Consider the following 23,381-nt stretch of genomic DNA (forward strand, 5'->3'; position numbering starts at 1 on the left):
TTAAGCAGATGTTTACTCCTGAACTGATTTAGGATTGCCATAACAAAGGGGTTGAATACTTTATTGACTTAAGACATTTCCGCGTTTCACTTTTAATGATTTTGTAAACATTTCGAAAAACTGAATTCCTTTGACATTATAGAGTATTCTGGTAGGCCAGTGACACAAAATCCCAATTTAATCCATTTTAAATTCAGGCTGTAACACAACAACATTTGGAAAAAGTCAAGGGGTGTGAAAACTTTCTGAAGGCACTGTAGCTGTGAATATATAACACTATTGGATGGTAAAACAATATCTACATTTCACACTATTTTCAGATTGACTGTAGTCCATCCCCCAATTTTTCCTGGGTCGACCTATCAAATTGGCCAGATTGGCACTCCCACAAATTACTTCCTATTACCTGTACCTACTGGACAATTGCATACGACACCTGGTGTGCTTGTGTGAGAAAAGCTCCTAAACCTTACCAACTCCAAAGAAGATTCTGAGGTTTATGTCCATTGTGGAGGAATAAATGCAAAAGGCTATATAAGGATTCAGTTAAAAAGTATTTAGTAACCCATTATTCAGTCAATACATCAAAGGGGTTCTTATTTCTGACACATGAAGCTAAATTAACATTAACCACTGATTTCAATGTGACAGGTCTGGACAGTGAACAGGCTAATTATTCTCAAACAGTGATGTGTATAAACGCATAGCCTTCTGTATGTTTACTTATGTACTCAACCATGTGTACTTCTCTCTGCTGTAGGGGGTAGCTGTCTACTGTATTCATGGCCATGGCAGGACAGGAACCATGCTGGCAAAGACCAGGAAAATCTCAGGCACCGATGAGATCAGGAGGGCTCAGATTACTGTACACATGGACTCTTGTGGAGTCACCCCTAAACATAGTGAACTATTCATACAAGTAGGATGTCCTGAGTTGTAAAGGAGGAGTACGGCACAGGAGGTTGGTGGCACCTCAATTTGGGAGGACATACTCGTGGTAAAGGCTGAGGCTGAATAAGTGGAACGGTATCAAACACATAAAACACACGGTTTCCATGTGTTTGATGCCATTCCATTCTCTCCATTACAATCATTATTATGAGCCGTCCTCCCCTCAGCAGCCTCATGTGATGTACCGTGACTGTATACCATGACTGCTGTTGTACATTTTCCCAAAAAATGAATCAAGTTTTCATTTAAGTAAACACATAACAGAAAAACATGAACATGTGCATTCGACAGTCTAAGTGTAAAGATCTATTAGGAGAAAAGAGAAGTAAATATGCCGAGAAATCACAAAGATAGTCCACATTTTTCTACAGAATATAGATTATAATATCAATTCTAATATCTTCCAATTGGTTTCTACTGTAGCTTATAAAAAGGTCGAGCCTTGATCGACGAGCCTTGACCGAATGTTAAGGCCATATTCTCAGGATCCTCATCTTACAAGGCTTTGACTTTGATGGAGGCGTTTGATCCGAGGGAGAAGAGACGTTGGCGCTCCTTAAATGTGAGATTCTCAGGTGTTGCGTCACCTTTGAAGTTGTTCTCTTCCTGGCCTCTGCAACCAATCAATAACCCACACATATGGATGTAATTGAGAAGATCAATACCTATAGGTTAACAATACTGTATATCATGGTTTGTTATACATCATGATGCATTACTTTCAGAACAAATGATGTAATTTAACTTTTGGTTTAGCCAGGGACATTGTTGGGGGGAAAAAAACTGTTTTTGTGGGATGCAAATGTACATTCAAATGAAGTTGAAACTTACTCCTTCGAGCACTTCTCATCAAAGTTTACGTTGAGTCCATTCGACTCTTGAACATTTTCTCCTGTTGACGTGTCTCTATCTTCTTCTTCGTCATCATCCTCATCATCATCATCGTTTCCATTCTGTTGGAACTCCTGCAGTCTCTGTTGAAATTGCCACTCCAGGTTGAGCCTACGGAGCCTGTCGGTCTCCTCTGGTGTGAGCTGGGCTTTAGCCTGCAGATCCTGGATCTCCTGTTCCAACAGGTCGACCACCTAGATCAAGTAACAGACGGCAAAAAAAGACACATTTCCATGTAAGAACAGCCAGCAACAAGCAAATTGTGATTTTGATGGACAATACGTTACGTTATACTCTATTTGCATGGAAGTTCATTTTGTGAGGTCAGCAACACATCAAAAACACAAAAACACAAAATCAATACAATACAACACAATACTGTAGAGTATAATATAGTAGACACACTTCAAATAAAGATGTTCATTATTATTATGTTACCTGTAGTCTCTGCTGCTTCTGCTGCTTCTCCCGTGCATCCCTCTTCCATGGGTCTGGAGACAGACTTGTGTTGCCTTCTGATGGTGGCTCTTTATTCATGCTGAAGTATTGGTCCTGATTTCGACATTCGGCATTAATTGTGTATGTTATACTGGAAGTGTATACTATTTATTTGTATATTCCTTATTCATACATGCATTTGAGTTCTCACTGTCGTGTGTATTAAGACAGTTAGATTTTGATCACAAAAAAAGAATGTACAGTACCTGATGTCCTGGGGTGGTCCCTGGTTGTGGTTTAGCTGGAGGTCTCTGGAGGGATGTGTCTTTTGACTGGGTTGGGAACAGTTGGGACGTCGCTGTTTGCACCCTCCTCGAGGCTTGTTGTTGTTGGATCTTCTGTGAGGATGAGAGTGAGGGCTGAGGTTGCCTCATGGACACAGAGGATGGAGGAGGACATGTAGCTTGGCGATGCTGGGCTGGCAGTTGATAATGAGACCCCTGTTTTTGATTGCTGAGGAGGGCTTGTCCCTGGCCTTTACCCTCAGGGTTTTGGTTCAACTTCACGGGCAGTAGAGTGGGAGTTTGTTGGAAGGTAGTCATTGGACTGCGCGGCTGGGTGTTGGAAAGCCGTGTAGCAGGGATGTCTATGTGTATTGGCTGGATGGCAGACGAAGGGTCGTGTGACGTAGGAGTTCTCCAGTAGCCATACCCTGTGTTGTGGCGGCTCGGTTGGGTCTTAGTGGAAAGGCTGACAGTATGATTGTAATGTATGTCGTGGGTAGAGATGCTAGGCTTCATAGGAAAAGAGGTGTAGTAGCTTTCCTGCTGGTTCTGGTTCCATGCATTGTGTATATTGTCCACTAGGGGACGATCATTCTCCATGCACAAATTCTCCTGTGAAAGGGCCTGCCGCTATGGAAGGAAATAAGTGATTAAGTGTAAGTGTAACAATTGCATATATGAAATGGTCCATACTTGTACTGCTTTATAAAGGATAAGATGTAGCTACTCATACCATCAAGGTCCTCTTGTTGGAGATCTGTCCATCTAGATTAAACGAGACTCTGGGCTCCTGAGGTGGGAGTTCAAAGGCTACTGTCTTCTTGTCCTGAGACCTAGGGGCTGGTAGAGTCAGGTATTCCCTTTGGTACATCTGATGGGAGAACATTAAGGTGCCTGTGTTTTTATACCATTACAGATTCAATGTAGACAAACCCACTAAGCCATGGATTACAAGTATTGACCCACTGTTTAAGCATCTTTGGGTCCTTGAAAGCGCTATATAAAACCCTTGTATTATTATTAAATTACTTACATCAGAGCACAGAAGGTTGCTGGTGGAGACTGCAGTGATTTTACTGTCTGTTAGGATGGCTGGGTCAACTGGTTCTCCTTCTGGGCCTAGAACAAGCGAGGAAAGAAAGAAAATGACAGAACTGCCACGAAACATCAGCGGCAGGGACTGGGAAACTAGGATTGAGGGAAAGACGGACGGAGCAAAGTACAGAGAGATCCTTGATGAAAACCTGCTCCAGCGCACTCAGACTGGGGCAAGACTGGGGCAAAGGTTCACCTTCCAACAGGACAACCACCCTTTGCACACAGCCAAGACAACGCAGGAGTGGCTTTGGGATCACTGATCAGACATGACAGGAAAGGTGAAAGCTGTGGGATGGAACCCTTGCCTGCACCTATCTAGTCTTTAAAGATCAGTGATTACCTCAAGGATGGAAGGAAGAGAGGATGCAAATAAGTGCCCTGTTTGAATACTTTCAGAAAGCATCCTTTGCTTCTCCATTCCTTGAAGTAATGAAGTGGATTGGTGGAAGCGGTGTGGTGGAACCCTTATTTTCACATTTCAAATATAGCCAGATCAGTGATTATTTGACTGAGCGGAAGGGATGGAGGAAGAGTGCATCTTAGAAGGATTTTAACCTTTAGCCGAAAAGTATTCAAACAAGACCCTGACCCTGTTTGAATTCTTCAGAAATGCTTCCTCCCTTCTTACTTTCCTCAAAGTAATCACAGATCTGAATTGGTTGGATTGGTGAACTTTTCTTGAACCTATTCACCTATAGATATGTGCTTACCTCCAGGAAACAAAGAAGGAAGGATGTATTTTTCTGAAGCACGGCAGGTAGCCTAGTGGTCGGAGCGTTAGAATAGCAACAGAAAGGTTGCAAGATCAAATCCCCGAGCTGACAAGGTAATAATCTGTCGTTCTGCCACTGAACAAGGCAATTAACCCACTGTTCCTAGGCTGTCATTGAAAATAAGAATTTGTTCTTAACTGACTTGCCTAGTTAAATAAAGGTACAATAAAATGTGAGTTTTCACTCCACCTTGAACTTGATGGATTAATTAAAGTCACTATTTAGTAAGGAACTCCACTCACCTGGTTGTCTAGGTCTTAATTGGAAGGAAAATCCAAAAACCCACAGACACTCGGCCCTTTGTGGAATGAGTTTGACAACCCTGCTTTTAATTACTCAAAGGAGGCTCTGTGCTTATAGAGCCAGGCTCAAAGTGTCCTAACACATTTCAGCCACCAGGGGGCTGTCTGAAAAAAAATTGACCACTGCAGGTTCTCAACGTTTGTCTGTGTGTGCTATTGCAGGGGTAAATGCCACTGTGCAGGACAACGGCTTATATAGTGGCAGCAGTATGTTGAGTTGGATTCCAATATAAATTACCAATAACTTTGCAAGTCACCATAATGTGACTTGCATCTAGGGTTGCAAAATACTAGCCCAACTGAGCCAAGCCAAATCAAGCTGTACTGAGCTGGCTTGGTTATACCTACCATGGTTGCTGGGACTGTGCTGAGAAATACCATGTGAAACGAAAATATCAGAGACAGCACAGTTTGACTGGCTTGGATCGACGCAATAGTGTGAAAAGGGTGTTAAGTCAACTTTTCAAAAATAACACTATTGTTAGACTCACTGATCATGTTAGGGTTGGAGCGGTATAGCTGTCTGTTCTTCAGCAGGGTCTGTTCTCTCTGTCTCCTGTTCCCTCCATGGGAGTTATTACCCCATAGTCCTGAGGGCCCAGAGCTCTGCTCCATGCCATCATACACAATCGGGGCCTTGCAGTTCAGCTTAGCATGGCTGCTGCTGGTGGGGCCACTACCATCCAAAGCTGGGAGAATCATAGAAAAGTTGGTTAGATCTAGAACATCTAGGTGTAGGTCTACTATTAATTGAGAAAGACTATTCTTACCATTCATTTTGGAAAACAACTACTAACAGGAAGCCATGAAATTAAATGATCTGAATTTGGTTTTGGTCTTAGATCATTAGACCTCTGTTGAGGGACTGTTCAGGGGAAAATTATAACAATGCAGAGAGAATAATGCCTTTGTTCTGCTCGTACCTGTAGTTGATACTGAAGGTGGTTCATCTAGCAAGGCAGCCAGACCATGGCATGTTGCCCCCTGCTTGGCAACCTGTAAAGTCACAACTGGCCCAGTGTGCATCATTATGCCTGCTGCCCTACAATCAAGACAAGATCACATCAATCACTGTCAATTCATTATGCTTTCAAAGCATAGTCCTTTATTTGTTTTTCAGCGTATTTGAAATGACCATTGAACAGGTGGAACTATTGCAGATTGTTCCAACAGAAACTGTTTTCACATCAGGGTTAATGACCGAATAGTTATCTGCCAGACCTAAATAAATGTTATACTAAAAAAGGACCTGAAAGTTAGCCTTGCTGACAGCGAACCACGTGACTAGACAGCTCGCTGTGACTCACCGGTCTAGTATCTCGGGCTTTTAAAAGGGGAGGTTGGCTCAACATAGTGGTGGAGTCAGCGTATCCACTCAGTCAAGTCTTCTATGGACCAGTTTATGCCCAAGTCTATGTCTGCAGCAAAACAAGGCCAAATTGATGTTGCATTGGCTAAAATGATTGCCACTGATTTCCAGCCATTTTCCATTGTGAAGGACAGAGGTTTCAGAAATTATAGCAATAGTCCAAATCCAATGTACACAATTCTAAGCAGGAAAACCCTTTCAAACATCCCTTATTCCACAACTGTACGAGAGCACACAGGCTTCAGTGCGGGAAAGAGTCCAAAAAGCTACTGCAGTTTGCCTTACCACTGACTGTTGGACATCAAGGGTAACCACTTCTTACATGCCGGTTACATTTTTTTATTTTTTATTTATCCGTTATTTTACCAGGTAAGTTGACTGAGAACACGTTCTCATTTACAGCAACGACCTGGGGAATAGTTACAGGGGAGAGGAGGGGGATAAATGAGCCAATTGCAAATTGGGGATTATTAGGTGACCGTGATGGCTTGAGGGCCAGATAGGGAATTTAGCCAGGACACCGGGGTTAACACCCCTACTCTTACGATAAGTGCCATGGGATCTTTAATGACCTCAGAGAGTCAGGACACCTGTTTAACGTCCCATCCGAAGGACAGCACCTTACACAGGGCAGTGTCCCCAATCACTGCCCTGGGGAATTGGGATATTTTTTAGACCAGAGGAAAGTGTGCCAGAGGAAAGAGTACATGTCACTTCATTGAAGATTTTTTGATGTCTAGCTCTCATCTGGACTGCTTTGAGTTCAGCGACAGACACACCCCCAGAGAACTTGGCAGAGGAGCTGTTGAGAGTGGCCAGAGAATGGCAAGAAGATGGAAAAGAGGTCTGTTGTGTTAGCGACAATGCAGCTAACATAAACAAAGCCATGAAACTGTTAAAATGGACCAATCATCAACCATGTCTTGCCCACACAATCAACCTGATTGTAAGAGATGCTCTGAAGGTGATGAAGCCCACTGTGGACAAAGTGAAATCAGCTGTAAAATACTTTCACAGAGCACAGCATGTGCTGAAAAACGAGTCTACACAACGCCAGATGGGGATGCCTGAGCTGAGGCCGAAACAAGACTGCACTACAAGGTGGAATTCAACATTTAATATGTTGAGGCTGTTTCTTGAGTCAAAGGATGCCATCATCTCTACCCTGGCCATTGTCAATGCACCTGTTGATGCTCTGACCCATGAGGAATGGGAGGTAAACACAGGACATGTGACACCCTATGTTCATCAATGGACAGAAAGCTCCACAGAATGGAATATAATCACGTGCTATCAGAAACCGCTGCACGACCCCAGTTTTAAGAAGTTAGCCTTCAGTGATGCCAGAGTGATTGATGAAGCTCTTCAAAGAATAACCTCAGCAGCAGGGAGGGACAGCCCCAGCAGTCAGCTGGCTCAGGCACCAGGGCAACAGGAAGAAGAGGGATCAGATGGAGCAGAAGCACCAGCAGTAGTGCCACAAACGTCTGCTGTTTGGATTCTGTTTGACGAGAGAGCAACTGGGGATGCAGCACGAAGGAATCCCCTCCATAATGGCGGTCCGATCCTATTTAGAGGAGCCCCTCCTCCAAAGATCTGCAGATCCTCTGAGCTGGTGGAAGAACAAGGCCTCTGTCTACCCACGGCTTACTAATGACAAGACAAGGAGACTTTGCATAGTGGCCACATCCGTTCCCTCTGAGAGGGTCTTCTCGAAAACGGTACAAATAATTACTGAGAGAAGGAACCGCATTAGCCCCTCAAGTGAGGCAGCTTGCATTTCTGAATGCAAATCTCTCATAAAAGTAAAATATGGTCAGCATTGCTGTGTGCTGCTGGTTATAACATAGCAATAAAGAAGAGAGAGAAAAGAGGGACAATTTTAACATTTTAAGTGGGATGATGCAGTTTTGCACATTGTTATTTATTTTTCTTTGATATGGTGCAATTTTCTATTATTATGTTGTTCAGATTGTATTCATTTTGAATTGTTACATTTATATGCACTTTGTTTATATACATTAAAACGTTATACTTTAAATGTAAATGTTTAATAGCATTATTTTTTATAACAAACCAATGCATTTTTAAATACATTGTGGTTAAAGTAGAGTATGATTTCATGTAATAATTTAATTAGAATTGTTTTAACACCAATCACAGTCAAACTATCGCAAAACATGTTTTTTTTTAAAAGAGACGTTTGGGAGCCAAAAGAGCCGGCTCTTTTTGGTGAGCTGAGCCCAACGAGCCGGCTCACTGAAATGAGCCGGAATGCCCGTCACCACTAGCTAGCTACTGCGTGTGTTTGTTTATCCGAAAGGGCTGGCTGGAAACTGAAGGGCTGGAGCGGTCCTATGTAAAGCAAAAATCATGATTTGTTCAATTTGAAACGGGGATATCCAACCAGCGTAGGGTGCCGCCTTGAAGTCTGAGGGCACAGCCCCTCAGTATTGTTGCTTCGTGCTGACTAAAATCAAGGATGTAGAGAGGCTGGTGTTAGCCAGACTATCTGAACTCAGAGTATGTGAGCAGAGCGTTGCTTGACCGGAGCGCGGCACGGATCGCTCCAATTTGACTGGAGCGTGGAGTGCGATTCCCAAAGGCTGGTGTGTCGGCCTTCTCACCCTCCAATTTCGCTCCAGTAGCGATCACTTTACGAGCTCAGGGGGTCATGCCTGGCCCAGCATGCATTTGTAGTCTACTTGTGTGCTGCTTTAGCCCCTTGCTTTAGTTACTGTCAGGGAGTTCGCTAAATATTTCCATAAAGAAACTGATAAAGCACAGGTGCTAAATTAAGGTGAATTATAAAAAGGAGGACCAAGAGCAACAGGGAGTGCGGTAATGTAGTGTCCACAACTAAAGAATCCTTCTGAAAAGACACCTATCCCGAAAGCTTGATGGTGTACTTACTATGTGCACATGCTTTGTCATTGTAGCAAAGTATTTCTAAGCGAAAAATCTGATCTCTTAAACTTTTCGTTCATTTTTGTTCTATTATCTATACAATAGGCCATTTTGGCCGACTAGGCCTGGCATATTCCCCTCGTTCAAGGACCTTTCCATTTTGATTAGGTTATTTTGCCTAAAAACATTTAGGCCTATCTAAACAAACAACTCTAGATCTCTACCCAGCCTGGCAAGAGTGACCAAAAGGGTGTTTAGCATTCCCATTGGCTCTGCAAGCTCAGAGAGGATATTCTCCACTGCTGGCCTGCTGTCCAGCCACCATCACAAGAGCCTGAAACCACAGACTGACCAAACTCATGTTTCTAAAAATGAATTCAAAAAATGTATTCAAATGCACTAATAAGTAATTTTTTTAAATGTAATTTGTATTTAATTATAAATAACAGCCTACATGTGCAATTTATAGACTATAACGATTACATTCACATTTTCATGTTTATGTCACAACTTCCGCCGTAGTCGGTCCCTCTCCTTGTTCGGGTGGTGTTCGGCGGTCGACGTCACCGACCTTCTAGCCATCGATCAATTTTTCATTTTCCATTGGTTTTATCTTGTCTTCCTTCACACCTGGTTCCAATTCCATTCATTACATGTTGTGTATTTAACCCTCTGTTTCCCCTCATGTCCTTGTCAGAGATTGTTTGTTGTATGTAGGTGTTATTTGTTCTGGTGTGCGACGGGTTTTGCACCCAATTATGTTATTTTTGTATACTTTGGTTTTCTGAGGTTTTTTGTATGTTTATTAAACAGCTCCGTTTTTTACCAAGTTCATTCTCCTGCGCCTGACTTCCCTGCCACCAGCACGCACCGCATTACAGTTTATTAAAATCCATATGGTTTGGTTTCAATAATTCAAAACCAAATGGCAGGTACAGGTAGTCACAAAAATAGATGGGTGTTGGTTAAATTGTGATTTTAATGAATGGAGCGAATTAGGAGCAGCAGTTTTTTTTTCCTATGAGCAACAAGCAGTTTTAGCGGAAAGGAAATCATGAGCGGGATTTCCAACTGCTCAACTCTGATCTGAACAGTAGAAAGTTAGAATGTTATCTAACCTTTCCTGTGAGAGGCCCACGAGACTGTGTCCATCCACACACAGCAACTGATCCCCAACAGTTAACCTGCAATCCTGTCCAACACAACAGCATAGAAACACATGTGGAACATAAGATTTGTAATTAGATACCAATGCTGTTCATTCAAATGATGTGAAATGTTATTGCATACTGCATCCAGTCAACAGGCATTATTTGAATTACTATAGTTTTCTAACCATTTCTGCTGGTCCTCCTTTGACGATAGACTTGACGTAAATCCCAAGGTTGTCTTGTCCTGCTCCCTGTAGATGGGGCAAAAGATTGACTATTGTCACTGATTATTGGGTTAATGAATGGATGGATGGATAGATGGATGGAGGAATTTGTACCTTGGCCGCCACGATGCTGACCCCCATTCCACTGTTCAAGGGTTTCGTCAGTGTAATAGTCACAACCTCAAGTTCTCTATGCAGTGGCTAAATGAAAGAAACAGAGGAGATCTCAATAAGAAAGAGGTATTAACATTTGAAAAGGGTATGGTAAAAAATATGTATATGTTTTTTTTTAAATGCACCGGGTTTGCGTCCTGTGCAAAGAAACTGTTTGCTCGGTTGAAGAAGATGGTCCAGGTGCCACCAGACTGGGGGTGAGACATCAGAGTGCAGAGGCCTAAAGGAAGAGAGAGCACAGCCTATTTAGATAACTGTTCACAGACACAACACACAACGCATGTTGTACAGTGAGTGCATTGTTTTGTGTCATTTGTATCATGCATTTTACTTACAATATAGCCTTTTACCATCCCGGATAATGCCTCTACAAGGCAGACGTTGTATACCAGTTTAGACAAAAGTCATTCTCTGTTTTATATTGAAAGTAATTAGTCAGTTCAGCAAACCTCTTTTTAAAAAGCATGTAGCTACAGTACCTTTGCGGCAGATAGGTTCCAGGAACTCTCTGAAGCCCTGCGGGATGCCATTGACCGTGTCACAGGAGTAGCCTTCCTCAGGGAGCAGGAAGGGCAGGTGGAGGTCTGGCCCCTCCTCCAGCTGGAGGTCCTGCCCTTCATTACGCAACATTTCATCAGCACTGGCTTCTGCAGCCGCCACCACCCTGTCAATCACACCCTGAAAGGGCGGAAGAAGAAGACATGAAAGATATTTGAAAAACCTGTGTTTTTGGTTAGACTTTATAAGCCATTATAAATGCTTTATCATTTATTTGATGTTGATTGATTTTATTTAAGAAAAATACATATAAAATACATCTACATAAAAAATACATATACCCGCAGTATGAATTACAAGGCATATAATGTTTATAAATGCCCATAAATGTTTAGAAATGTTTACGAACATTTTTTTACAAATTTAAGGACTTGGCTAGTACTCACAGGGGCAATGCGGGGCTCGTTGGTATCGTAGAGGTAGCTTGTCATCAGTGTTCGAAGCTGCAAGGAGTTTAACTTGAAGCAGGTATTCTGGATGTTCTCCGAATCTTGCATGGAATACTTGTTCATGGTCAACAGCATTGTTACCTAGAAAGTATCCATCAATCAAATCACCTCTTTACTACCTTGAACCTGATAAGATACACATTTTTATAAATGGCATGGGTTAAGTGGTTGGGGCAAACACAGGTCTTGAAAAGGAGATTCTAAATGTCAACTAGAAAAGGTACATTTCCTGCACATCTCTAATGTTGGCTTTATGGTAAATCATACACTGTAGTCGACCAGGGAAACGTGGGAAAGTTATGCTGCTTTGAAAGTTGATAAACTTGTAAACACACAAGTAGGAGAAAATGGCCTTGAAAGATTCATAAGGAGATTTTCACACTTGCTAGAGAGCTCTTCTTTGTTTACACCCATTCAGCATTGTTCACATCTCTTTAACAATTCACAAGTAAGCGCATGTGAGTCAGCTTGGCATTGTCCTCCAGAAATTAGTCTTTCTTCTCCCACTGAGCTTTGTCGATAGCACCAGCTGAATTCGGGGCAGCAATGTTGTTGAGAGTTGTAGCAACACTGTAGCCATTTTCCATAGCTATGTCTTTCCTAAAATCTGCGGTTTAAAAATGATGTACAATGTACTGACCAGGGAGGCCCCCATTCTGTTATAGACAGAAGCCTGTGACATGACAGACCAATTAGGACTCATCTTGATATTTGGTATTTATTAGGATTCCCATTATCCGCTGCAGAAGTATAAGATACTTTTCCTGGGGTCCACATGAAGCCTGACATAATACATAGTACAGAACATTATTAGTCAAGGACTGAAATACATACAGTACATTTAAAAAGTCACACATAGCATACAGGGGCGGCAGGTAGCCTAGTGGTTAGAGCGTTGGGCCAGTAACTGAAATGTTGCTGGATTAAATCCCTGAGGTGACAAGGTAAAAATCTGTCGTTCTACCCATGAATAAGGCAGTTAACCCACTGTTCTCTGGTTGCCATTGTAAATAAAAATGTGTTCTTAAAACTGACTTGCCTAGTTAAATAAAGGTGAAATAAAAATTTAAAAACTAAACTCAGTTTTTCACAATTCCTGACATTTAATTCTAGTAAAGATTCCCCTGTCTAAAGTTAGCTAGGATCACTTTATTTTAAGAATGTGAAATGTCAGAATGATAGTAGAAAGAAGGATTTATTTCAGCTTGTATTTCCTTTCATCACATTCCCAGTGGGTCAGAAGTTAACATACACACAATTAGTATTTGGTAGCATTGCCTTTAAATTGTTTAACTTGGGTCAAACATTTTGGGTAGCCTTCCACAAATTTCCCACAATAAGTTGGGTGAATTTTGGCCCATTCCCCCTGACAGAGCTCTTGAAACTGAGTCAGGTTTGCAGGCTCGCACACACTTGCTCGCACACACTTTTTCAGTTCTGCCCACTCATTTTCTATCAGATTGAGGTCAAGGCTTTGTGATGGCCACTCCAATACCTTGACTTTGTTGTCCTTAAGCCATTTTGCCAAAACTTTGGAAGTATGCTTGGGTCATTGTCCATTTGGAAAACCCATTTGTGACCAAGCTTCAACTTCCTGACTGATGGCTTGAGATGTTGCTTCAATATATCCACATCATTTTCCATCCTCATGATGCCATCTATTTTATGAAGTGCACCAGTCCCTCCTGCAGCAATGCACCCCCACAACATGATGCTGCTACCCCGGGCTTCACGGTTGGGATGGTGTTCTTCGGCTTGCAAGCATCCCCCTTTTTCCTCCAAACATAACGATGGTCATTATGGCCAAACAGTTCTATTTTTGTTTCATCAGACCAGAGGACATTTCTCCAAAAAGTACGATCTTTGTCCCCATGTGCAGTTGCAAACCGTAGTCTTTTTTTTTATGGCGGTTTTGGAGCAGTGGCTTATTTCTTGCTGAACGGCCTTTCAATTTATGTTGATATAGGACTTGTTTTACTGTGTATATAGATAATTTTGTACCTGTTTCCTCCAGCATCTTCACAGGGTCTTTTGCTGTTGTTCTGGGATTGATTTGCACTTTTCGCACCAAAGTACGTTCATCTCTAGGACACAGAATGTTTTCTTTCCTGAGCGGTATGACGGCTGTGTGGTCCCATGGTGTTTATACTGTACTTGCGTACTATTGTTTGTACAGATGAACATGGTACCTTCAGGCATTTGGACATTGCTACCAAGGATGAACCAGACTTGTGGAGGTCCTTTGATTTTCCCATGATGTCAAGCAAAGAGGCACTGAGTTTAAAGGTTGACCTTGAAATACATCCACACTCAAATTATGTCAATTAGCCTATCAGAAGCTTCTAAAGCCATGACATCATTTTCAGACATCAAACTTCCGTCTTCAACTGTATGTAAAATGTCTGTCTCTTCACAGTCCCCTTTGTGTTATCTGTTATTTTACACTGGTTTTATTGCTAGTTTGAGTTACCTGGGGTAGCAGAGAGTTCCATGTAGTCATGGCTTTATTTAATACTGTGCGTTTCCCATTATCTGTTCTGGACCTGGGGACTGTGAAGAGACCTCTGGTTGCATGTCTTGTGTTGTACTGATGTGTGTCCGAACTGCTTGCCAACTGCTTGAACACTGCTGCAACTTCTGCACACTCTAGGATCTCAGATGCAATAATTTAATAACCAACGTTTCAACAGACAAGCTGCCCTCATCAGAGTTCGGGGTTCGGTAACTTCAACACATCAATACCTCTCCTCAACTTTCCTCAACGTTCCCTCTGTGTACATCTAAGTGTGATACGTGCTGCTTTGTTCTGGACCAACTGTCCTTCTTTGCCGCACATGACCACACAGCTGGGCAGTAGTCCAGGTGCGACAAAACTAGGGCCTGTAGGACCTGTCTGCTCAACTAAGATGTTAAGAAGGCAGAGCAACACCCTATCATGGACAGACCTCTTCCCATTTTAGCAACCATTGATTCTATATGTTTTGACCATGAAAGCTCGCTATCTAGGGTTACACCCAGCAGTTTTGTCCCTTCAACTTGCTCATTAGCCATATTATTCAATAATAGATCTAAACAAGGTTTAGCATCGAGCGAGTGATTTGTCTGAAAAATTATGCTTTTAGTTTTTTTGATATTTAGCACCAGCCTAATGCTAGTCACCCATTCTAAAACTGACTGGATCTCTATGTTAAATGTCTCAGTTATTTATTTTACTGTTGCAGCCGACATGTATACTGTTGAGCCGTCAGTGTACAAAGACACACAGACTTTATTCAAGGTCAGTGAAAGGTAATTTGTAAAAACAGAAAACGATAATGGCCCTAGCCAGCTGCCCTGCGGTACACCACATTCAACTGAATTTGCATGAGAGATAATTCCATTAATGAAAACCCTGTTCTATTAGATACAGTAGGTAACTCACAATCCATAATAAGGCAGAGGATGCAAATCCATAACACTGAAGTTTTTCAGCAATAGGTTATGATCAATGACATCAAAAGCTGTACTAAAGTCTAACAAAACAGCTGCCACAATCTTCTTTCAGCCAATCATCAGTCATTTGTGTCAGTGCCAAGCATGTTGAGTGCCCTTCCCTATAAGCATGCTGAAAGTCTGTTTACTGTAAAATAACTTTGTCTTAGTTACATTTTTGCTTGAGAAATTGCTCTTTGCTGAGAAGCTATTTTTGTTTTTTTTTGACCGTTTGAATTTAAAACAAACAGTACTTAATTGTTACCCAGAAATGATTTGATATTGAGATAAAAACGGCTGCATTGGACCTTTAAACAGCCCTACTGTGACATAGGAACTAGCTTAAAAACGCCCACCTTGAGGAATTTAGACACATTTGACTAACCTGATCAAATAAACTAAAATAAAGTCACCCACCTGTATGATGCGGCTGAGGTGGCAGTCTGCGGCGAGCTCCAGACCTTGCCTCTCTGCCCAGTCCTCAACCAGGCTAAGCCTCTGGCGGATTGTTGCCCCCCAGTAGTGGGACCTAAGGCCCAGGGAGCAGGCCTCTCCCTGGGGGCTGGGGCTCAGCAGCCTGTTGAATCAAATCAAACATGATTTAAAGTGCATTTAAAATGACACACTTTACAATAAAATCATGAAAAACAGGGAGATTAAAACAAGACAAAGAAATAAAAGAGATTAATAAAAGAGCATGAAACAAAAAAGATGAGTAAAATATTGGTGATTAAAGGCCAGGCTAAAAGGGTGGGTTTTCAAAACGTGATTTAAAAGCCTCAACTACTGTATGTCTGCCTCTCTCACCTGTTGAAGAGCCAGGCACTGATGGAGTGGAAGAGTTGGGAGAACAGCTGGATGGTGAGGGCAGCGTTGACTCGACAGCGACGCAGCAGAGACATGGCACCCATCAAGGTTTGCAGTACGCCCTCTGGTGGAGGGAGGATCGAGTGACCAAAAGTTTTGAAACAAACTTTTAAAAAACATTGAAAATAAGCACACTGGTGTTGATTTTCATGCTAATATGATGGTTCTATATCTACTGGATCAAAACTAACATATGGAAGCTGCGGGTTAAAACAAAATAAGTTAGAGGTTATAACTAGATTGTGTTGTGGTTAACATTCATGGTGTACCTATTCCTGCAGGTGATTGACTCCCCTCAGGATAAATAAGGAATTCTGGCAAGTGTCTGCTCAGATCAGCCAGCAGACACTGAGTCAAACACCTTGAGGAACAAAAGACAGAAAGACAGACAGACAGGGGGGCAGGGGGCTTTATCAATACTGTACAACATCAGGACTGATGAGGGAAGATCACTTATGTGCTCAGTTCAAAGTCTTCACAGTAGAACAGCAGCTACAATCCTTATTTACTGAATTCCTTATTTACTGAAGTCAGAGTAAATTACATAGATTAGAAGAGATAAGAAGTGCTATATGTGATGTCTTACTTGAAAGCTTTGTACACCAGGTGTGCCAGGTTCTCCTGAGCCTGCAGAGTGATGGGGCTTAGATCTCTGTCCTGCTTTAGGAAGTTCAGGAGCTCTGAGGCATTGGCCATCCAGAAGGCTACAGCACCAGCTATGGACTTCTGCTTCTGGAAGGGAGAGAGAGAAAGACCAAGATGGAATAAATATGGACATTTTATAAGCCTTATTATGAGACATTATAAAGTGTCATGCATGCTTGTAACAAGTTATCAAGCATTATAAACTGGGTGGTTCGAGCCCTGAATGCTGATTAGCTAACAGCCGTGGTATATTTATTTTATTTATTAGGATCCCCATTAACCGATGACAATGGCGACAGCTAATCTTACTGGGGTCTGACACATAATGAAAAATAATTACAGACAAAAGACTTTACAATTGACATACATTTAAAAAAATAAATAACATGTAGTGTGTGTGTGTGTTTTTGAATCTATAAGTTACACATACATGTTAGTACATACACACAACAAGTAGGTCTCATGGGGAGACATTGTCCTGCGAGGTGTTGATTTATTTGTTTTTTGTTGTTCACTTGCCCTATAAAAGATGGGAGGGAGTTCCATGCACTCATGGCTCTGTATAATACTGTATGTTTCCTTGAATTTGTTCTGGACCTGGGGATTGCGAAAAGACTCCTGGTGGCATATCTGGTGGGGTAGTTGTGTGTGTCAGTGCTGTGTGTAAGTTGACTAGCAAACAATTTGGAATTTCCAATACAATAATGTTTCTTAGAAAAACAAGATGTGACGCAACTCTTAGCTAAGAGAGACTGGCATGCATAGTATCGCTGCATATTGCTGTGGTAGCCATGCTGGTTAAGTGTGCCTTGAATTCTAAATAAATAGCAGAGATCATCCTATTCTGCGTCTCACGGCGGTTGGAACCAAAAAACTCAAATTTGGATTCATCAGACCAAAGAACAGATTTCCACCGGTCTAATGTATAATGCTCGTGTTTCTTGGCCAAAGCAAGTCTCTTCTTATTACTTGGTGTCCTTTAGTAGTGGTTTATTTGCACCAATTCAACCATGAAGGCCTGATTCATGCAGTCTCTTCTGAACAGTACCACAATTACTTACTTGTAACATGAACTTACTTGTATTGAATCATATTCTATTTGTTAGGCTACAAAATAAATTGGAATAAATTGGAAGCAATGTCAATTAATGCCATATGTTACTCTGGAACTGTTACCACATGCAATATCAAATGGGTTCCTACTGGGATTAAATATTTGGGTATTAAGACTACATTTTGAGCCACTAGTAGTCAAGATTAAGACAAATGTATAAAAATGCAGAAAGATCAATATGATTAAAATGGTTGTGGTCCACAACCAGCTATCAACTAAATCCAGGAAAGAACCCAATAGCTGAGTAACTGGAATTTCCCAAACATAAGGCAGCCCTTTTTTACTCAATATTTAGTCATCTGCAGAGTAAAGACTGTAAAAACCTCAGAACAATATGTCAAATTGACCTTAAGTGTGAAATTGAGGATGATACCTGGTTGAAGATCTTGTCCAAGGAGGAACATAAGAGAAGTCAGGGGGAAACTTACTCAGTATAAGATACTACATATATTTTATTGGACCCCAACAAGGCTTTATAAGATGGGGCTGACCAACAATTCTCTGTGTTGGAAATGCCAAAAAGACACTGGGAAATTCTTTCACACAATTTTAATTGTACCTTTATTTAACCAGGCAAGTCAGTTAAGAACAAATTCTTATTTACAATGACAGCCTACGCCAGCCAAACCCAGACAACTGTGCACCGCCCTATGGGACTCCCAATCACGGTAGGATGGGATGCAACCTGGATTCAAACCAGGGACACCTCTTGCACTGAAATGTAGTGCCTTAGACCGCTGCGCACTTCGGTAGTCCATAAGGGAGTGTACTTTAGCGCTACCTTTCTGGAAGGTTGTTTTGAAATATCCAGTGGTGGAAAAAGTACCCAATTGTCTTACTTAAGTAAAAGTAAAGATACCTTAGTAGAAAATGACTAAAGTAAAAGTGAAAGTCACCTAGTAAAATACTACTTGAATAAAAGTCTATTAGTATTTTGTTTGAAATATACCTAAGTATCAAAAGTAAATGTAATTGCTAAAATATCAATATCAAAAATCATTTCAACTTCCGTATATCAAGCAAACTAGATGGCATCATTTTCTTGTTTTTAAAACCAAGGGTACACTCCAACACCCAGACATAATTTACAAACGAAGCATTGTGCTTAGTGAGTCCACCAGATCAGAGGCAGTAGGGATGACCGGGATGTTCCCTTGATAAGTGTGTGAATTTGACCATTTTCCTGTACTGCTAAGAATTGAAAATGAAATGAGTACTTTTGGGTGTCAAATGAGGAATTTGCACTGATCACTGTCTGGTTACAGCAGCTAGAGTAATCCTTAGCATTTGGAAGGGTCATGCCACTCCTACTATGAAACAATGGATAGAATCAATTTTAGAAGTAGCATCTTATGAACAAGTGCTTGCTAGGATCACTGGTAGAAACGACAATTCTAGAAGCTGGACGCGTTTTATTTGTCATGTTGTTTCTAAGACTGGGAGGTGATGACTTATGCTTATGAACCCATTTAGTTCATTATTGTAGCTTGTGAGATACTATTTGACTGTGTATGGGGTTTGTGATATATGGCAAATATACCACAGCTAAGGGCTGTGTTCAGGCACTCCACATTTCGTTGTGCATAAGAACAGCCCATAGCCATGGTACAGCGTATTGGCATATACCACACCCACTCGAACCGTATTGCTTAAGTATCCCTTCAAGGCCAAAGTGTTACCAAAACCATAATTAACCCATTAAGTAGTAGAGGTATGCTCTTTCCAGTTGAGCTGTATAAGTCACAGTCAAACTTGTGATGGTGCATGCATGGTCTCACTTGCCTGGATGACCACCTCAGTCATGGCTACCATCTTGTTGACAGTAGCGGTGACTCTGTGTGCGTGCTCTGAGGGGCGATGACTCTGTGATGTCTCCTGACTGTGACTATAATGGCGGTGGAGGACGAAGCGTCCGGCCATGTACAGGACGTAGGCAGGGGAGAGCTTGAAGTGGACAGTGGAACTGTTGGTGTAGTTGATGACTGCAGAGAGGAAGGGGTCCTCAGCTGTTATGACAGAGGGACACCAGTAGAGGACAGCAGATTAATACAGGATGATAATGAGACTGACAACAAACGTATTGTTTTATATTTTATGTTATTACTATGTGTTATTACAATGTGCTACTACAGTGCTACTACAATGGTCAAATTGAATTACTTACAATTTTCCCTGAATTTAATACCAACTGGAAGTGCAAGTTGGTCCATGTTGTCCTGATCTCTGTTAAGACAAGATGTAATCATTTCAGTTGTCCAGCCAATAGTCACTTCAACAATATCTCAAAACCGGAATCATGAAAAAACAAAAGCCACAGTAGCCATTTTATTAAGCTTCAAGAGATGCCAGAAACATGCACATTTTTGTCACACACAGAAGACATGGTCATGTCAATAAATGTAAATGTTTACATTACTTGGGGTCATGTTTACCTTTCATTCCTTGTTCTATAGTCTTGTTGCTGGTTATGCTTCCGGACCATGCCTCGCCATGTGGAACTTTTCTTGCATTCTGTTGTGTCAGGGTTAGAAACAATATCCTTGTTGGTCCAGGACTTCTCCACAGGTACAGAAGCTGATATCTGCCTGCAGTGGAGAGAAGACTATACCTATAACTTGAGACTTAACATTGAACATGAACTTTTGTGAACCAGAGTGGGGGTGCTTGGAGTTTAAAAAAAAAAGTAAAAATTTAAAATAAAGATTTTACTGTCATGCTTCTCTGTTTGCTAATGAATTAATTGGCGTAGACCTACCCATTCTCTTTCCTCATAGTGGACCCATTAGGCTTTGCCGAGTGGTTAACAGCATCATCTCCCGTCTTCTTCTTCTCCTTCTTCTTCTCTTTCCTCGACAGTGTCCTCTTGAAGTTCTGGATCATGCCTCCCTTCTTTTTCTCTGGGCTGTTGTCCTGTATGGATAAAGGCCACACAATCACACAGAGAGACACAACACTACAGTGGGAAATCAAAGCATTAACTCTTGCCAGCTAAATTGCTTTCCTTGCCTTGACATTCAAGCTAGGTCGGGCATGAAAAGTAATTTCTAACTGAGCAAATTCTGCTTAAATTATAAATACAGTAAGCAGTCAGTAACATGTACAATAATGTCCTTATCCTTCTTGAGTACGAAGCGGCCCTCCCTGTTGTGTGTGTTCCAGTTCAGCTGCACAACCAGAGGCTTTTCACTCAGGTCCAGCTGCCGTTCTTCTGCCATGGTTAACAGGGCGAAGAGTGGGAGAGTAACATGAACAAATTTACCAGATAATACACTCAATCTATTCAAAATATAGGATTGTTCACAAATGCCCTGCCCCCAAGTGTACTCTTTAATTAATGTATCCATCCATCCATCCATCTTACCCTTGTTAGCATGGACCTCAAACAGGAAATAGGGAGTATTCAACATCTTCATGTCCGGTCTGAACTTCTCTGACAGTGTTTCAATAACCTCTCCAGTGGTGGTGGTGCTGCTGATACGCAGGCACTTGGTGGCAACGTTCCCTGCAACATGGTCCTCAAAGTAGAACCGCATCACTCCATGGAACTCTAAGTTCTAGAGGGGAAAGAGTAGATGAACGAAGTCAAGCAGCTAACTTAGCTAACTAGCTAGCAATCTTCATTTGTTTATCTAAACCAAAATCTACATAGCTAGCTTCCATAATTTGCTGGCTAGAAATTCCAAAGCAAATCAATGTAATTAGCCAGCTGCTATCTGGTGATGAGATTTGTAACTTGAAATGTAAATTGGAGAAAATCAGAGGAAGGGATAATGTGGGTGACTAATTGGTGTCTGTTGGTGGTGGGTATTGTGTGCGAAGGTTGTTAGTATGCATGATCTATTGACATGGGGGGATGGGGGGATATAGTACCCTGTTTGGGACAAAGTAGTAAAATGTTAGCTAATCACTGTCTAGTGGGTGTCCTACAGACTAATCCTGCTGCGGACACATCATGTCACAAATGAGATATCTGTTTCCTTTATATTTTGGTTAGGTCAGGGTGTGACTAGGGTGGGTATGCTAGTTTTTGTATTGTCTAGTTTTTTTTGTATATCTAGGGTTTTTGTAGGTCTATGTGATTTGTATGTCTATGGTGGCCTGATATGGTTCCCAATCAGAGGCAGCTGTTTATCGTTGTCTCTGATTGGGGATCATATTTAGGTAGCCATTTACCTTTGGTGTTTGTGGGATCTTGTCTATGTGTAGTTGTGCAAATCTGTCATCAAGGCAAAGCATGGCTACTTTGAAGTATCTCAAATCTAAAATATATTTAGATTTGTTTAACACTTTTTCTGTTACTACATGTGTGTCCAAACTTGACTGGTACTGTACATTATCACCATTTTAATGTGTCACAGTTCTCAAAATAAATATTAACTATTGAAGTAATTGGTACTCACATGCAACACATAAGCAATAGGCTGGCAGTAGGAAGTATATGAGATGTAAATGGTTTAAGTTGTGATTTTATTAAAACCAGTTGACTTTTATTTCTTATACACCACACTCAGTTTATCTTCTCAAAAAGCTAAGGTGGCTTGCCAGAGACAGGTTAGTTTATTACATGTGAACCAATCCATACCATTTTAAATGCAGTACTGTTTTGAAAAGTTGAGACTTACAATAAACGGAGGGGGGCTGTAACAATGGTGAGGTGGGAGTCTCAGGCTGGACATATTGGCAGTCAGGCTCTTTAGACGCATGCCAATAGGGTTGCCAGACAAAAAGCCTTTATTGAGAGCAACCAATGTAAAAATCTGGAGTTTGCTAAACGGCATTGGCATGTTGGATTGAAACCAGGATGCTATGATCGTATGAGATGGAAATAGAAAGATCCCTCCCAATGTGTTCTCCAACTCATAAAACATTTTAGAAAAAGGCTCAGTGCCGTTAACTTCTCAGGATGAGGTTTTGAAACGTATTGAAAACATGGGTGTCAATAATTTTAATCTCTACCTTTTTGAGAATAATATATATATATACCTATTAAACTAAATATATTTATCTGATCAATTGTATTAGTATAAAATAATATAATTTTCCAATTTTTTGGGAGCGTATAATATAGCTCAGTATTTGAATTATTTTGTCGTTTTTTTCTCATCTTTATCAAGGGAGTCAATAATTTCCTATTCCACTGTAGATTTGATTGATTACATTTCTGAAGTCCACTCACCTTGCATGGCAGACTGATCTCAAACAGGTCCAGTCGGGTATTGTTCCAATGTTGGATGATGTCAGCTAATCTCTGCCACTCTTCCTTCCCTGCCATGTCCAGTCAACCGAGTAAATACTAAAGTAACAGTCTTATATCTTCACAATGATCGTTGCTTTTGGCCACAATCTTCAGCCAGTGCACTATTCTGCATAACCTATAGCGATGACAGGAGTGCTCTGAATGCCTATACATGGTCATGTTAATGTCTTCAGCGGTCCCTGGGATCCAACCCTGTTAGTGACAGGTCATCACACCCTTATGTGTGGCAGTGACCACAATAGACTGGCCTATTTCCTGTGTAAAGTCTTATAGCATAACAACATCAACAATAACAGCAACATCAAGTCTAGGGACCCATAACTGTTGTTTTTACTGTAAAGGTGTCCTGGGTAATCGGGTGTCGGTGGGAACACCCCTACACCCCTGTGGTTTCTGGTATGCCCCTGTACAAGGCTTATCATCAAGGTGTGTGTGTGTGGTGCACATACTGTACTCAA

General features: G+C 41.4%; 1 protein-coding gene across 2 annotated transcripts; it reads right to left on the reverse strand.

Annotated features, from left to right (window-relative positions):
- Window positions 1–23,081, reverse strand: LOC110498692 (afadin). 2 transcript variants are annotated; one of them, XM_036954522.1, is made up of 25 exons: window positions 22,843–23,081; window positions 21,028–21,220; window positions 20,762–20,874; window positions 20,422–20,576; window positions 20,099–20,251; window positions 19,831–19,889; window positions 19,449–19,672; window positions 16,494–16,639; window positions 16,177–16,268; window positions 15,848–15,971; window positions 15,458–15,617; window positions 11,507–11,650; window positions 11,042–11,240; window positions 10,688–10,782; window positions 10,503–10,589; window positions 10,350–10,415; window positions 10,132–10,205; window positions 5,661–5,779; window positions 5,229–5,426; window positions 3,598–3,683; window positions 3,298–3,435; window positions 2,547–3,194; window positions 2,281–2,394; window positions 1,783–2,036; window positions 1–1,564 (listed from the first exon to the last, which is right to left on the reverse strand). In XM_036954522.1, exons 1-25 carry the CDS (start codon window positions 22,936–22,938, stop codon window positions 1,447–1,449), a joined length of 3,855 nt encoding a protein of 1,284 aa, XP_036810417.1. In that variant the 5' UTR covers window positions 22,939–23,081; the 3' UTR covers window positions 1–1,446. The 2 variants fall into 2 exon arrangements, with proteins under 2 accessions (XP_036810417.1, XP_036810418.1); XM_036954523.1 differs by having other exon boundaries at window positions 2–1,564; window positions 20,768–20,874.
- Window positions 23,082–23,381: the final 300 nt, after the last annotated feature.

This window comes from Oncorhynchus mykiss, chromosome 19, assembly GCF_013265735.2.
Source record: "Oncorhynchus mykiss isolate Arlee chromosome 19, USDA_OmykA_1.1, whole genome shotgun sequence".
In the NCBI taxonomy this organism is placed as follows: Eukaryota; Metazoa; Chordata; class Actinopteri; order Salmoniformes; family Salmonidae; genus Oncorhynchus; species Oncorhynchus mykiss.

What these genes read in the sequence shown, in the direction of transcription:
- LOC110498692 (XM_036954522.1), bottom strand. Translation starts at nt 22,938, where the DNA reads ATGGCAGGGAAGGAAGAGTGGCAGAGATTAGCTGACATCATCCAACAT. An exon ending in TATAGAACAAGGAATGAAAG is followed by an intron (nt 19,890 to 20,098) that starts GTAAACATGACC and finishes TTGTCTTAACAG; the next exon opens with AGATCAGGACAACATGGACC. An exon ending in AGAAGCAGCAGAGACTACAG is followed by an intron (nt 2,037 to 2,280) that starts GTAACATAATAA and finishes TACTTGATCTAG; the next exon opens with GTGGTCGACCTGTTGGAACA.